Source organism: Sycon ciliatum, chromosome 1 (assembly GCF_964019385.1).
Source record: "Sycon ciliatum chromosome 1, ocSycCili1.1, whole genome shotgun sequence".
NCBI classification, from domain to species: Eukaryota; Metazoa; Porifera; class Calcarea; order Leucosolenida; family Sycettidae; genus Sycon; species Sycon ciliatum.
The window spans coordinates 41,827,497-41,843,943 of NC_088643.1; the positions used below are offsets into that span (position 1 = coordinate 41,827,497).

The window sequence follows — 16,447 nt, forward strand, 5'->3', positions numbered from 1 at the left end:
GTCCATGTCGACTTTGAGGCCGACTTTTGCATCGATGTCAGCTATTTTGTAGCACTTAGAAAAATGATCCCTACCACCCGGGACGCATTCTATCGCGTTGTTTGCATTCTCCTGGCGGCAGGGCATTGCCAAACTGATTACCTTTCATATAAAATAATTCAAGGGATGTGGAAGAAGCCTTCACTGCTCGACCATGCCAATAACCCTGTTTCATACATACCCCAAAAACTAGACAAATTCGAAATTTCTCAAGCTTGAGAACGTTTCCCGGCAAAAAAACCCTCGAAATCTGTTATATCGGGATTGGTCGTTTGGGAAAGGACTGTATGGTCTCCTTACATGTACAGGGTACCCTAGCCAATCTAGGATTGCGATACGAAATTGACTTGGTGAAGCAGCAAGGCGGACCAACCGATGCCGGATCTGAGTTCCAGCGGTCAGCGGCTAAATAAGAAAGAGGAATAACCAAATCGAGAGGAGGCTCGTGGCAGTACAAGTCCAAGCGAGACTTGACACCTTGTGCAGGTGCGGCTATGTGCCTCAGAAGTTTGATGCACATTGTGCAAGTATCATGAAACCAATGCTACCAAGGCAAGTGCATTCCACTCTTCCACTTCCCAAGTGAATTCCACTCCAGTGTACTTGTGTGGATCTCAGAATTCAAACGACGATTATTTGTTCATGACTGTTCACATATAGCCTACAGTACGTTATCTCTATGCCTATGGGCTGCAGCGAGGAATGGGACATGTACATGTACAATGTGTAAGCACAATATGCATTCATTATGTCTCTTACGGCCTCGGAAATGACGGGACAAAACGAATAACGCCACAAATAAGTGCATTGTAAAGCGAGCTGAAGGGGTTTGGTCGAGAGACATCCCAGGTGCCTGGGTTAAGGTCATTTTCCTTTGAGGGAATAGGCAATCCATTTTCCTAAATGATCAAAACAACAAAAAACAATACAGAACAATACGGAACAGTGCAGAACAATATACTTCTTAGATTATTTGTGAACGATCCGCCCTCGAAATGCATTTTTATTTTTTAAACGAAGACTTACACATACACTGAGACAGTAATAGATGCGAAGCGCTAGACAGCCTGGTTGGTAAGGTGAAAGCATGGATGTCATTGGCGGTGGAACTACAACTCTTCATCAGCCCTACAGCCAACGCTGAGCATCTGATCAGACTGGCATCATCGTGAAGAGACGGACAGGCTTTCCTTTTCAACTTTCCATTTCATGACCTTCGTTGGCTGCGTCATGCATCAGCTCTCGATCTGCTGAAAGGGAAATAGCGGATGGATTGTTTCTGAGAATGTCTGTTGTCTGCACGCGTCCGGAGGCTATGGATTTTTGCTGCAAGCGTCCAGAGATGGACAACAGAGAACATAAAAGTATTTTTTGGTTCATCATCTGATTCTGAGTTCTTTTAAAATACAACTCAGATGATGAACCAAGGAATAATTTCCAAATGTGGAAATATTTTCCACATTACATAAAGAGTAGTTTATGACTCATTATTCTATTCGGATGCAGCAAGATAAGCATGCCTATCGCTGTCGGAATCAGTGTGAATGATCATGAAGAACTGCGTAAGACAAACTTGCATAGTGATACTGCTTGCACCTATTTCACAGAATTTTTCCCTGGGGTCTAAAAATTTACAGTACTGCTATGATGCAAGTCGGACTTTTCATTACTTTCCTGGGCACACTTTCAGAGGGATGTGAATACACTTGGAACTACAAGTAGGAGTACTGTCAGCTAATAACGACTGCGGATATAACGACAATTCGCTAACAACGACAGAAAATCCATGCCCATTGCAAAGTCCTATCTAGCTGTGATAATTATATTAATATTATATTATGTAATGAGACTTCGGGTTTAACTAAAGGACACTTTTCTGATGCTCCGCCGAGTGTCGTTATAAGTGAAGTTGACTGTACACCCCTAGTGTCAATTACTTGATGCTTCAACCATAACTACAGTACCCGTAACCAACAACCTCACATCTGCAAAATTACTTCAGTCACAGAATAAGTACAGTAGCAGGACACCAGCATCATCAAAAGCCGCACAACCCTGTTTATCCCAATCTCCACTATCTGGATGCTCAATTGTTTGGAATGGCTGCTGCGGGTCATGTATGGCGGTGTGTCAATCATTGTTTAGACTAGCGAGGACTGTGTGAACTACAATGTATGCCGTACAGTGTGAAAAGACAGGATATGCACAAGCACACAAAGGCTGGGTTTTACTCTTTAAAATCCGCCCCATACTTGACGGATGATCCTTTACGAACCTCTACGGATTCTAACTCAGTCAAATCAAGCTGAAGCACGAGGTGAACTGCTATTTCTGGACATTGTACATTTCTGGACATTTCGAGTAAAACAATTTTTCGTCGAGTGTAGAGTCAAGTCAGTCGAGTTGATGAAGTTTTTTCTTGCTGTAGTTGACAGCTGGGCTGTTGTAGTTTCTCCTCGTGTCGGTGCCTTGTTGATAGCCTTTGCTTGTGCGGCATTTCAACGGGTTTTGTTGTACTATGTCGCATGAGAATTTTGAATTTTGAGTAAAATAAGAAGTAATTGACGAATTGTTGGCTTCCCCACGTGCACTCCACTTTAGACGCTGTATATAGTCTTAGACTTGTTGGCTAGAAGTGTAAAGAGGCCAACTGAAGTCCACTAATAGAAAAAATAACAAAAATGGTGCCGTATAGGATGCCTATTGACGCTATTTTACTTTCATGTCCAGAATTCCATACACTGAAATTTGACCAAAAAATTGGCCTGTCAAAAACGTCCTGCTATCAAGTCTCTGTGATCACAGCATGGGCAATTGTCACATATTTGGAAAGATGAAGGATTAGGCCATACAATAAATACAAAGATATAAGAAAAATATAAAACACACAGCCAGTGGGGCTCTATTTTATTTTCATGTCCAGAATTTGCCCATTTCACAAGCAATGATGCATTGTGATGTGAAGTGGGGATTGTATGAGGAGCGGAGAGTGGAGATATAACAGTGTATACCAACCCGAAATCGGGGGTTTTCCTTTGCTCGAGATAGCATTTTCAAAACGCAGTTTTACTAAAATTTGAAAAACAAATTTTCGTAAGGAAAACTGCTCCACACGTGATCCATCAGCTCAAACGCGGGAACTCTAGCTTCTTCTTCACCCTTTTTTCAGCGCATTATAGATCTTATTAGGGAGGGTACCCGGGTGGGACTGTTATATCTCCGCTCTCCGCTCCTCATACAATCCCCACTTCACATCACAATGCATCATTGCTTGTGAAATGGGCAATTGCATATCGGAGCTTTGAGCTTCGATATAACAGTGTATACTTCACAGCGCACGTCAACCGGCCTCCGTGGCAACAGTTACTTATGCACAAATGGCGACTACGAGCGTCAGTGATATAATTTTGACGCAGCAAACCAGAACACCCTGGCTGGAATATAACACAAGGGCCTAACACCAACTAAATGTGTGACCACATGAAAACCAAAATCTGGAAAAATATTCATAACCTAGTATGGCGGGACGCTAACACTGGCCGTCCCGAAATTACTTGTAATGCGTACACTACGCAAGTAAACTAGCGGATTAGTCCAGAAGGTATGTTTTGCACACAGTCATACCATCATGACGTAGACGAACAAGCACACTGTCAGCATTGTTTCAGGGCAGTGTAGATGCTGGCACAGCAGCAGCCAATACTCCAGCTGCGAACTCCTGCTGAATGCGGACTGACGCCGCAGGCCTGGGGTCTCTGAGATAGAAGCGCCGGAACGTAGACTCTTGTTTCCAGCCAACGGCGCTCATGACCTCATCAGCTGACAGGCCAGCGGCTGCAGCCGTCGACGATGCAGCGGCTCGGGTTGAATGCCCTTTGAACACCGACGTGTCAACGCCAGCGGTGGACAACACGGACACAAGCCAACGAGAAATTGTAGCAGCTGATACCGCACGGTGTGGCTTGCGGGCAGAGATGAAGAGCTGCTGAGTACCTGAGGGTCTCAAAGCCTTTGTGCGTTCCAAGTATGCTTCCAAGTGGACTACAGGGCAAACTGCTTCCACCTGATATCTGGCTACGAAGACTCTCTTCAAGCTGCCAGAGCGCTGTGTTTTAGTTAATGCCAACAATTGCAGTGAGACACCTTCCGGCGACGAACCAATGTAGTCGGCTGACAGATGCCGGAGCTCAGATGCCCTGAAAGCACCTGTTATAGCCAGTAGAAAGCACAACTTTAGGGTGTGCTGCTCCAGGGACAGATCCTTCACCGGAGGCCAAGATTGGAGAGTGCCTAGCGGGATTGCCGGGTCCCAGGTAGCCGAATAGCGAGGCGCAGGTGGACGTTGTTGATAAATGCCACGCATCAACCGGGAGACGAGCGGGTGTTGACCGATCGCGTGGCCGTCCATCGGCTGCAGGGTACTGGACAGTGCAGAGCGGTACACTCCAATGGTCCGGTAGGACTTCCCTGCCGACACTTGGTCCGTAAGGTACTGCAGGACAGTTGCTATGCCGGAAGATGGCGAAACGGGATTAATCTCCCGTTGACGGCACCACTGACACCACAGTGACCAAGCTGAGTCGTAATGTTTCCTCGTTCCTCCACGCCAAGAAGAACTAAGGAGCGACGACACGTCTGCTGAAAGTTGTTGATGCTGCCATATTCGCCCGATAGCGGCCAAGCGACTAGGTGCAGCTGTCTCGCTTCCACGAGAGGGTGAACGTCGCCCTGCTCGTTCATGAGTAGACGAGGGTGATGAGGCAGCATTATTGGTTGGTTGAAACAGAGGCTCAGTAAGAGGGGAAACCATGGGGCTCCTCTCCACATCGGGGCAACTAACACACACTGAGCTACCTCCTCCCTCTGAATCTTCCTCAGACACCTCGTCAGGAGACAAAACGGAGGAAACAGGTACGCATTCAGGTCCGACCATGTGAAGCTGAGAGCGTCGGTCCTCCACGAGTGCGGGTCTGGCTTCCAGCTCACAAATCGGGGTAGCTGGGCAGCCGTGCGTGAGGCAAACAGATCCACTTCCAGAGGAAAAGCAAGTTGGTTGGCTAGTCTCTGAAAGACTTCCCGGTGGAGTATCCACTGTGCTGCTCCCGTTTGCCGTGACCAAAAGTCGGCTTCCACATTCAATTCGCCTGGCCGGTACTCGGCTCTGATGGTGATGTCTTTCTCCAGGCACCATTGCCACAGTTGTTGGGCTTCGCTGTTCAGCTCCGGGCTGGTGGTTGATCACATTTTGTTGATGCACCATACCGCCGCCTGGTTGTCGATTTCGATGATCACATGAGCAGACCGAAGGTCCTTCGCGAGCGATTGTAGACCAAAAAAGGCTGCACGTAGTTCCAGGCAGTTGATATAAATTTGCTTCTCCTCCACCATCCAAAGGCCTGATGCGTGGTGATGACCACAGACTGCTCCCCAGCCGACTGTGGATGCTGCATCCGTCTGCATGACCAGGTCTGGAACTGGCAGAGGAATAGAGCGGCCGTTGACCTCCTCCAGGTGCTGAAGCCACCAAGACAGATCCTCCAGTGCTGCTGCGCATAGCGGGACGGTCTCCTCCCTTGGTACTTGCCGGCGTAGGGCTGATGCCCGCACTGATTCCAGGCCGCTCAAATGCAGGTTGGTGGGAAGAATCGCGGGTGCTGCTGAGGACAGCAGTCTCAGGATGCTGGCAAGTCGTCGAACCGTACTCTGTCGCTGGGCAATTAAGCTCCGGCAAGTTGTCAACGTCCGATGGACCTTGTCCGTGGGGAGTTCTAATGTCATGGCTATTGAACTGACCTGGAAGCCCAGAAACTCCACTACTTGTACCGGCTGCAGCTCTGACTTGATGAAGTTCACTTGGAAGCCCAGGGCCAGCAACAGATGAATGAGGTTGGCCACATGCTGCAACGCCTCCTGATATGATCCGGCCATGATCAGAATATCGTCCAGGTACACGACCAGATGTACACCCTGTTGGCGGAGGCAGGTGATCACCGGGTGAAGGAGCTTGGTGAACTGCCGTGGAGCAGGTGCCAGGCCAAACGGGACAGCCGCAAACCGGTACTGCCGACTTTGCCACTGCACCATCAGGAAGCGACGGAGGGTTGGATGCACCGGCATGGACAGGTATACGTCGGTTAAGTCCACTTTCACTATAAAATCGCTCTTTATCAATAGCTCCCGCAGCGTGGCGATACCTTCCATTTTGAAATGGTGGTATTGCACAAACTGGTTCAATTCCCGCAGGTCGGCCACTGGGCGCATCTTGCCATTCTTTTTCGGTACGACAAACAGTGGACTGAGAAAGCCAGGTGTACCAGGGGGCACCTCCTCCAGGGCACCCTTCTCTTGCAGTGCCTGTACTTCTTCCGTCACCACTGCAGTAAACTCTGAGGACATCTGCCTGGGGAGTGGCTTCCGCCACTGGACTGGTTCCCAACTGAACTCCAGGCAAAACCCTTGCACATATTGCGTGACCTCTGGGTCTCCGGTCAGCTGACGCCAGCATCTGGTCTGACCACCAATTCGGCCGCTCGGACGTCCCTGGACCTCCGAGTCGCTCACCCTCCAGTCCAAGCCCCACTCGGGTAGCTGGGTGCATTGAAATTGCAGGTCTGGTGGGAGCGCCTGCCAGCACACCTCTGGCAGGAAACGTTTCAGGCATTGTTTGGCGGAGGGCCGTGCTTGTTGCCGGGCTGTTGTTGCGACCGGGGCTGCCACTGCGGCTTCTTGGGGTAATGTGGATGGTGAGGGGCATGGCTTGCGGAGGTCCACCCGTCCCTGTGGGCTCCGCTCCCTCGAAAAAACGGCTCGCGGGAAGCCTCCGAAGGCTTGCTACGTTTGGCGTTGCCGTCCCCCTGATCTTGTCCGAAGCGTGACGTCCGTCTGTCTCTCCCAGCCACATGACCATGACTTGGCGGCAGCTTACGCAGTACGTCAGCCCAAGCCTTGTCTGTTTCCGCCTGCTTCGCTATCTGCTCGTTCAGGGCAGGGCCAAATAATGACTCTCCCGGGTTAGCAAACTCTGCAGTGGCCAGGCTGGAGAGGTTGGGGTGGATCTTGGATAAATAAATGGAGCGCCGTTTTATGGTGAGTGCCTGGTTAGCATCTCCCAGGAGACGCAGTGCTGCCGTAGCGGCCTCCCGGATCTGTTGACCTTGCTCACCGAGGCCAGGGTTTTGCGTGTGTTCAAGTATGTCACACAACGGACCCACCACATTCAATAATTTCGCCTGCGTCAGGTACTGAGGCCTATCGGGCCGAGCCTCCGAACGAGGCGGCTTCTTGTCAGCCCCATACACCATGCGGGCGACTTGCGCATCCAAAGCCGGGACTAGTGCTGCTGGAGTGTCAGGGCGAGGGTAGCGACGGGAAATGGCCTGCCGGGATTTGCGTCGGAGTTCTGAGCGAAGACATGACTCAAGAAACTTAGCAGTTTCGGGCGAGACATGACGGGTAAAACTTTTCTCTTCCTCATCCCCGTCCTCCGCTGGCCAGTCAGTGTTGGGACCCACACCGTCGGACACCAGGCTATGGGTGCTACCGGAGTCCAAATCATCAGCCTCCACACCCGCTAGCGTCGGACCAAACGGCAGGTGGCTTAATTGCGCCAGATCGCCTAGATCTTCAGGACCAATCGGGTCTGAGGGGAGAGGTCGTAGCCTAGGTGGCCCTCTCGAGGTCGACCGAGCAGCGAGTGGCTGCAGCGTGGGAAAATTTGTCAGGTCCCCATCAACGAACCCACCACGCGTATGCTCAACACCGGCTCTGGAAGCCTGAGCGGGCTGACTACTGCAGGCAGTAGACCTCGCTAACGAGGAGTCAGCCGATTTGGAAGCAACCGGGATCAGGAGTAGATCAGTTTCCGGGGTACATGTCCCATCCACGATCCGCGAGTCGTGCTCTTGCCCGGACTCCAAATTTCCCACAGGCATGGACGTGTTGTGGCCTTCCAGGGATGCCAAACGCCTCTCCAGTGGGCACAAGGCATGGTCCAGAGCCTGCTGGACTAGCGAAAAAACATCCTGAGGTGCGGAATCCATACCGAAAACTCAGACAACAGAAAACTTCAACTACACACTTCCTCGAGCAAAGAAAAAAGGTGAAGAAGAAGCTAGAGTTCCCGCGTTTGAGCTGATGGATCACGCGTGGAGCAGTTTTCCTTACGAAAATTTGTTTTTCAAATTTTAGTAAAACTGCGTTTTGAAAATGCTATCTCGAGCAAAGGAAAACCCGATTTCGGGTTGGTATACACTGTTATATCGAAGCTCGAAGCTCCGATATGCAATTGCTATTCACCTCGTACAGCAATAGAAAATATCTAGGTCAGTGCACTACTGCTGTCTAGCTCTGGATATACATGTACATGTACATGATTGTACAGTGTCCTGGCTATCATCTTCAATCTCATTCTTTCCTCTTGCAGAGATCTTTCCAGGATGCCAAACATGTTAATTGATGAGCAAGTAGAACCGATGTTAAACTCCAAAGAACATGAGATAGTTGCGTTCGTGCGGATCTGTAGCTCATTCAGTTGCTCATCCAGTGGGGATGTTTCCTTTCTCCATCTTCCTTCCCCTATTCCCGAATTCCTCGCTTTCTCATTATTGCCGCAGTTTTGCAGTCCCACTCATGCAATAGGCTTCCCCGTGGGATTAGCTTGTCACCTTCGAAGGAGTGAATAAAGGAGATGATGCAGCCAGGGTTCTGTATGTATGTATAACTCATAATCACAAGGTGATCGTAGAGGCATTAATCAGCGAGAGAATTGTGAATGATGTCTCTGAATCCAACTCTATCGTGTGCTGCATGAGAGAGAGCATGCAAGGGAAGACCCGTCCAACTTTTAATGTTAGAAATCCATGATGTCGCGGGCCTTCCTCTCGGTCGAGATCCAGGAGTTGATCCTTGCAGGAAGGGCTTGGAGAAAACGTCATGTCTCGTAACATCAGCCCTCACCATTGTCTACACGGATTTCAAAAGCGTCGACCTCCATTTTGAAAACATGGTGGCTGGCCGAGCTACCCGTAGGCGCACGTGCCCCCCGCGTGTCTTAGCGCGAGCTTCGAGCTAAAGTAGTGAAGATCATGTCGCCCACTCATTTCCCTGTGTTTCCCCATTTCTTCGAACTCGCTCAGCTTTTGCTTCGCTTGTGCTTCAGCTCCACCCTGTAGTCTGAGTTTAGTTCTCTTGTCTTCTTCCAGCAGAATACTGCAAACTCTACAGCACGTCGAGCTTCTCCTAGAAGAGTTTCTTTTGCGTCGAGATAGAGTGTCGATCGTTTCAGTCCTATCTTGCCGTCGTCTCATGAGCGCCCGAAAGCAACAGTATCTATTTTCTTGGCGTTCCATTTTCTGGCGAACTCATTCACCTACTACTTCTTCCTCTATGAAAGCTTCAGGTGGCTGAGTTCTCCCACTAGCGACAATCATGCCTTGGAAAGGAACAGGATATTCCTAAGGTACACTGTATGTACAGCCAGTGCAGTTATGTCAGTGTACTGCACTGCAAAAAGCTACAGCATGCACTGCGCGTAGTTGTTCGTTTTGTCGAGAAAGAATCTCTTTCGCACTCGCGCGGGCCGCGAGGGTGCAGCACGGAAACGGGTCTATTGAATTCATTTCTTGGTCGATTTTGACAACCAATACGTCGTTGTTTTTCTTTTTTCACTGGCTATCCTTTCTCCGCTTCCGAATTGCAATGCCGTCCACCTGGAAAGCCTTGAAGTGAAATGAGTGGAGGTCGATTTTGGAGGTAATTTTCGGCCAAACGGCAATCAAATCGAAAAATTCGAAGCGGACGATCTGTTGGTATCTATCGAAAGAAGACGTTGGTCCATAAAAAATCTTTGGAAACTACACCGTATGAACCAAGGAATTACGGTAAGTTTGAGAATTTTGGTGCATTAGCTGTACGCTGATTGGTCGATTAGCGCGACCGTTGACAAACGGGCCAGTGACGCTTTGTACAGCGTTGGTGAGGGCTGAACATGGCCAAACCACATCAACTTAAATTTCCAGGGTTCTAGCCAGGTGAAATTAGTAGGGGGAGGGGGGGGGGGGAAGGAGAGGGGCAGGGGATGCAGTTACCCCATAACCCATTTTTTCCATTTCCCCAAAATGTCTTGCCACACAAATGCAACGTATGGGGCTCTCCCAGACAAGTGAACCCTTCATGATCCCCCTGTTAGCGAATAACACCTGCATTTCTCGTTGAATGGCCTGTAAAAACCCATAAAATCGACAAATTAGTACGGGAGCCACTTTTTTACAGGGGGGGGGGGGGGGGGGGGGGCTCAATCAGAGTAGGAGGGGGGGGGGGGCTGCCCCTACATCCTTTGGATAGAAGGTGATCTACTCTAACTTAAGACCATCGCCAGAAACTTAAAGAAAAGAAGACGTTCCAGTGATGTATACAGATGCACATACAGAATGAAGTTAAGATGGCATATCTCGACGCAGTTCACACATCCAGTCAGGAAGATGCTTCTCATACCGTGTCGAACGTTTTCGTTTCCTGCTTTTCAAGGATTGGATGCGGGAATGGCTCAAAATCTGGATGTCGTGGATAAATGTCTACCTCCTCCTAAGTGATGCTCTCTTTATCTTTACACCATATAAGTTGTAGTCCTGTTCCTTTTTGAGCTTCAAGCACAATGCTGCTGAAAGAAATCCGGTTGGGTGAATCAGTTTGAGCCCCGCACCAGTTTGAGCCACGCACCAGTTTCAACCCCGCACCAGTTTGAGCCCCACATCAGTTCGCATCCCAGTATTCGTAGGTCTATGGCTGTACATCGCCCGGCCTGGCATTCACTCGCTTGATCGGATTATCATTTGAGGAGAGCGGTACTTCTTCTTGAAATGCACACCGTGTACTAGATGCACATTTTAACACGTGCCTTGTTTCACGGTTGTTTAAAAACACCAGGCTCAATGGTTCTTACCGCTCTATATAGCTGGTATCTTGCAAAATGAAGCTCTGCTTTGTCCGCCGATGAGTGATAACTTTCAAGGTCCTTAGCTGATTTGATGCGGTCATAGTGACAGTAAACTTGCGGATTGGGTGTGAGATCATCTGGAAGTTCCAGAACTCTGCGTACTTCTAGCGAGGCTTCCTTCATCTCCAGCATACTTTTCATGACATTGAAGCAGGTCAGCTTAGCCTTGAGAATAGTAAACTCATCAAGCTCATTGGGTACATCAGGCAGATCCAAGCAGAACACACAGTCGCGGCATTCTTTTGACTGGATATCTGCCAGAGGCAATGTAATGGCAACACCACTACCACTTGATTGGGTACTTTGGCCCGCATAGGCTTCGATTATGTTACAATTGTTCACAGCCGAGACTTCCAGGGATACATTACTCACAACTCTGCTAAGCAATCCACCCAAGCAGTCGGCAAAGGACTCTGGAATCTTCTCCGATGAGTCAATGTAGTAGTGCATTCCATTACCAGCCTTACTCACTGCTTGCAACAACTCGGCATTGTGATTGGCACCAAAGCCAAATGTGTAAATACTTGCAGCCACAACGTCACTAGGTTCAGTAGAATTAGCTATTGTAGATGTTACTACAGGTTTTATTGCTGGTGCCGACGCTGCCTGTAGGGATGGTAGTGGTTGTTTTACTGCTGCTTGTGGTAGAGTGGGCAGTTGTAATGGGCTCGGTTCTACTGTTCGTTGTGTTGATGGTGGACATGGTACTGTCGGTTCTTGTGCTGGAGCTGGGAAGTTGTTATGAGCACGGTAGTTGCCAGAAGGATACAAGCCATGGCGGGCTTGTTGTGTTAAGCAAGCAATTATTTCTTGCTGTGAGGTGAAGCCCACATCGGCTTGACCATCCGTCATGAGAAGAATAGACGACACAGATGCATTCTTCTTTTCGGCATTTGCGTCTCCACTGGATTTTTCTTTCTGCAGATCTTCAATCATGGCCAACCCTTCCACAAGTCCTCCACATAAATTTGTGCCTACTTCTGTATCCATGTGCTCAATGAGAGAGGTCGCTTTGGCTTTTCCGCTCGCATCCATCCTCCAGAGTGAACCAGTTGATGTCACTTCCTCGTCGTATAACACGATTCCCAGCTTGTCGTGTTCATTCACTATCAACATAATACATGAAGAGAAAAGTCACATGAGATGAAGTCACACAGGAAGAGGTATTGCAAGTGCTACGTCACAGCATAGCAACAATTTCAAATATTCAAAAACTGGATCCACTTGGGTTCAGTTTTTGTATGGATGCAAGAACATTTCAAGCGGTCTTAAGCCTAGTTCACATTCGACGGGGCGCGACGGGACGTGACGTAAAGATCGACGGGAAGCCACGGGCCGTCTGACGGCGTCCAATGTGAACACCAGGAACGGGAACACAACCGTACTAATGTACAGATCGGGAAGCGACGGGAAGAGTTAGATCGATCCAACTTTTCATACCGTAGGCGGGCGTAGACGGGGACGCACGTGTACAAAACGGCTGCAATTCGAGTGTGAGCAGGAGACGGCGTCGTGCGCCGACTACTCCCGATACGTCCTTGGACATTTTTAGCATTTCGAACACTGCACTTCCCATGATAACTCACAGAATGGCTAGCACGACTCGAGTTGAATTTTAGCAGCTTAAGATCTCAGGTCACTTATTGTATTTAGGAATAGTTCAGAAGCCTGACAGACAAACTATTCTATCATTTCCTGGGGCTATTATTTGAAAGCCACAACTTTCAGGGCTAATTTTTGGTCTCCATAAAAAACTGGTATTGTGGACTTGATTCCGCTTCTTTCAAGGAGAAATAATTGAAGAGAAAATCCGAAAAACGAGAAATTAGGTCCGAAAGTCACCCCGTCACGGACCGTGCCTTATGACTCGCACCATTTGACGTTGAACGTCGCAACAACTGCTGCATGTCGTGTCGTACGAATCGTACAGGATTTTACAGCTCGCCCCAGCCCTCCCGACAAGCCCTTGCGTCCCGTACCGTCGGCGTTGCGTCGAATGTGAACTAGGCTATACTCACAGCAAGGTGATGTAACCGGTGAAATTGACTGGGTTGGCTAATGGGGGTGGGGTGACAATTGGTGGCGAAGAAAAAGTCACACATGCATACGACATGCGTGGGTTGCTATGCACCCACACACTGAGGCAATAGCAAAGTCACACCCCAGGTAGGCGTTAGCCTTTGGGTAATCCTGAAATAAAGATTATTATGAAGAAAGGAAAAGGACAAAATGTTGCGAGTTATGAAAAACTGTCCACCAACGTAACTAGATCTTATACAGTCAGCGAGTGCGACAAAATGGCACAAAACTGACAAGGAGTACAGAGACATTCCCTTGTCAGTTTTGTGCCATTTTGTCGCACTCGCTGATTGTATACGATCTGGTTACGTTGGTGGACAGTTTTTCATAACTCGTTACATTTTGTCCTTTTCCTTTCTTCATCATAATTATATTGGCTCACCATTTGAGTTCAACTTTGCACACCATAAAGAATATTATTATTATTAACTGATTGTGTCTTTCCCTCAAACCAGTGAATTATTAAAGGTTAAGTTAAGGCAAAAATTAAAATTTCACCAGTTGTAGTCTTCGGGGTGCTGAGTCGAATGGTCTTGGTCCGAGAAAGCTTAGACTCTCCCTTCCTACTTGAATCCCAATCGAACTCGCGCACTTCCACCGAAACTGGGTGACTGCGCCCTACTAGATGGGGATTTGTATGCAAAATGTCACTAAAAGCGCCATTTCGTTCTTATAAAAGCACGGATGACCGCGATTGGCCCATATGTTGTACTCTTTTGGACGCTCAGTTGACTGGTTTTGGTCCGAAAAGGCTGCGATGCAGCGCTCCTTCTTTATTCCCAATCGAACATGGTTGAACAAGCGGTCACGTGCTCCTGGGTGCCCAAATCACCTGGTCACCATGCCAGCAGGCGACAACTTTCACACCAAGGTTCAACTCGAGTGACAGGACTGCACCCAAAAAAGGTCAAACAGGCTAGTAAGTTGTACCCTGCAGGCACGGTGACCAGGTGACTGGTGTACGCAGGAGCACGTGACCGCTTGTTCAACCACGTTCAATTGGGAATAAAGGAGGAACGCTGCCGGACCAAAACCAGTCGACTCAGCGTCCAAAAGACTACAATATATGGGCCAATCGCTGTCATCCGTGCTTTTATAAGAACGAAATGGCGCTTTTAGTGACATTTTGCATACAAATCCCCATCTAGTAGGGCGCAGTCACCCAGTTTCGGTGGAAGTGCGCGAGTTCGATTGGGATTCAAGTAGGAAGGGAGCATCTCAGCTTCCTCGGACCACGACCATTCGACTCAGCACCCCGAAGACTACAACTGGTGAAATTTTAATTTTTGCCTTAACTTCTCCTTTAATTTAAAGGGGAACTGTCACCAAAAAATATTTCTTTGTCTTATCTTGTAGTTCTTTGGCTCCTGACCACGATGGTGTGATTCTTTTTTCTCTGCCATGACTGGAAGTGGGTGAAAACTTGAAAAGAAGGTGCCCAAAATTGTCCCGAAGTACCGAGTGACGTCACGCCGGACTTGACCTCCACGCGTACATTCATCGTCAAAAACGAAGTCCAGCCCGTGTGTTGGTCGATCGAGCCAACTGTTCGATGTACGGTGCACACTTGCCTTCTGAACTCGGACACTCGATGTGTACGTTGTACACAATGAGAACGCCAAAAAGGGACAAAATGAAGAAAAGTCGACAGCAGTTTGTCGCACTGGTACTTCCTCCACGAAGCTCCAGCTCTTTTGTTTTATTTGTGATTACGAAGGAGTGGAAGGATGTTTGTTTGCTGTTAGTGTGACACACATACCTCGTGCTTGAAAATGATGTCGTTGTATCGAAGCCGAAGGTGGCGGTGTTGCCCACCCGGCTCTGAAATGAAAGACGTCGGAGTTTGTCATCTGCATCTTCAGCAACATCGCCAGATGAATCGCCTTCACGTACCTACATTGCGTTCCTTTGGGGCTCGGGTTGGTTGTGTTATTATTCCCGGCCGGAGGAGTACTGTTTTATGCATACTAGGGGTGAAACGATTAGTTCGAATATTCAAGTATTCGTTCGAAAATTTCAAACGAGCGAGTGTTCGAAATTTTGCACTCGATCGTTTTTTTTTTTTTTTTTTTAGTATTGGCATTCTATTTTTCAAAAACTTCTGTTGTACCGCTCATCGACTGGTACATGGTATGCATGCATTATGCATGCCTTTGAGTCAGTATTTTATGACTTGGACGATGCAATCACCACCGCAAGTAACGTTAGTTTGTGTGTACCCTGTAAGAAGGCATTAGGCCTGTGGGGATTGCCCTATCAAAAATTTGATAATAATAATAATAATAATAATAATAATAATTTTTTAAAAGAGGTCGGAGGCGGATAATACTTTAAAACGAAGGTAAGTTATGGGTCGCAAATATCCACGCAAACACACATCCAGTCATAATAAGGCACTTGTCATAAGTATCCGAACGTTTTCGGTCCCTTCTCATCAAGGATTATACAGGGAATGGCTCAAGCTGGAAAGACTAAAACTTATATAGCGTAAAGATAATTAGATAACAACACTCGTGACAATGTGGAAAATTATCAAGTTTAGCACGACACAAAACTCGAAGGAAAATAATAATAGTGACAACAACATAGTGAGCAAATTAAGTTACATTGTTACCACCTCGACGAGGAGTAACACCAAACAATTGTAGCGACAACACATTTTCTTTCTGTACGCAAAGTTCAGGATCTAACTTACGGATATACAAAGCTTCTAACACAGCCAAATGTAACGCACATCTACCACGTGACAATATTGAGAAAACATTATCACTGTACAACTCACGACAATTGGTACGGGCTGACAGATGTTGCTTGATTGACGAAGTGCGATTCTTAGCTCCATTGGGTGTTGTCTCCTCCAATGTCCCGTCATCTCGCCTCTTCGTGGCATCACCACTATCTGTCTCTTCGCGTTTCCGCGGCCTTCCACGTTTCTTGACACTAACCGTTGGGTGCGCGATACCCGGTGTCCTTTCCGTTACGTCTCCTCCATTGCGGATTTCTATTGAGCTTCTTACTCCAACTTGTCCGGTGTCCGATATTGAGGTTAGTTTTCGTGGTCTACCACGTTTTCGAATATTAACTGTTGTTGTCACTTCCGTTGTCGTTGTACGTTCGTCCTCATCAGTCCGTATTTTCACTTGGCTTCTCGTCACCCTTTCCGACGCCGACAGATCCTTTGTCAGTTTCGGTGGTTTACGTGTGGGTCTTTCACCATCTTTTATGCTGTTCTCAGCTGGCCCGTGTCCTACACACGCAGAGGAGGACGGGCATGCAGTCACATCTTCACGGGAAGAGGAAGATCCACCGATGGACTGGACAGCACATTTTGGAGGA

The 16,447-nt window shown here is 48.1% G+C and overlaps 1 protein-coding gene across 1 annotated transcript in view; it reads right to left on the reverse strand.

Annotated features, from left to right (window-relative positions):
• Nucleotides 1-588: 588 nt before the first annotated feature.
• LOC135806996 (uncharacterized) overlaps nt 589-16,447 on the reverse strand; it is a 39,564-nt gene continuing 23,705 nt past the window's right edge. The window contains exons 2-3 of the mRNA XM_065321097.1: nt 10,979-12,138; nt 589-1,365 (exon numbers count right to left, since the gene is read on the reverse strand). Coding sequence (XP_065177169.1) covers nt 1,234-1,365; nt 10,979-12,138 — 1,292 coding nt within the window. The 3' untranslated portion in view covers nt 589-1,233. The remainder of the gene's footprint in view (nt 1,366-10,978; nt 12,139-16,447) is intronic.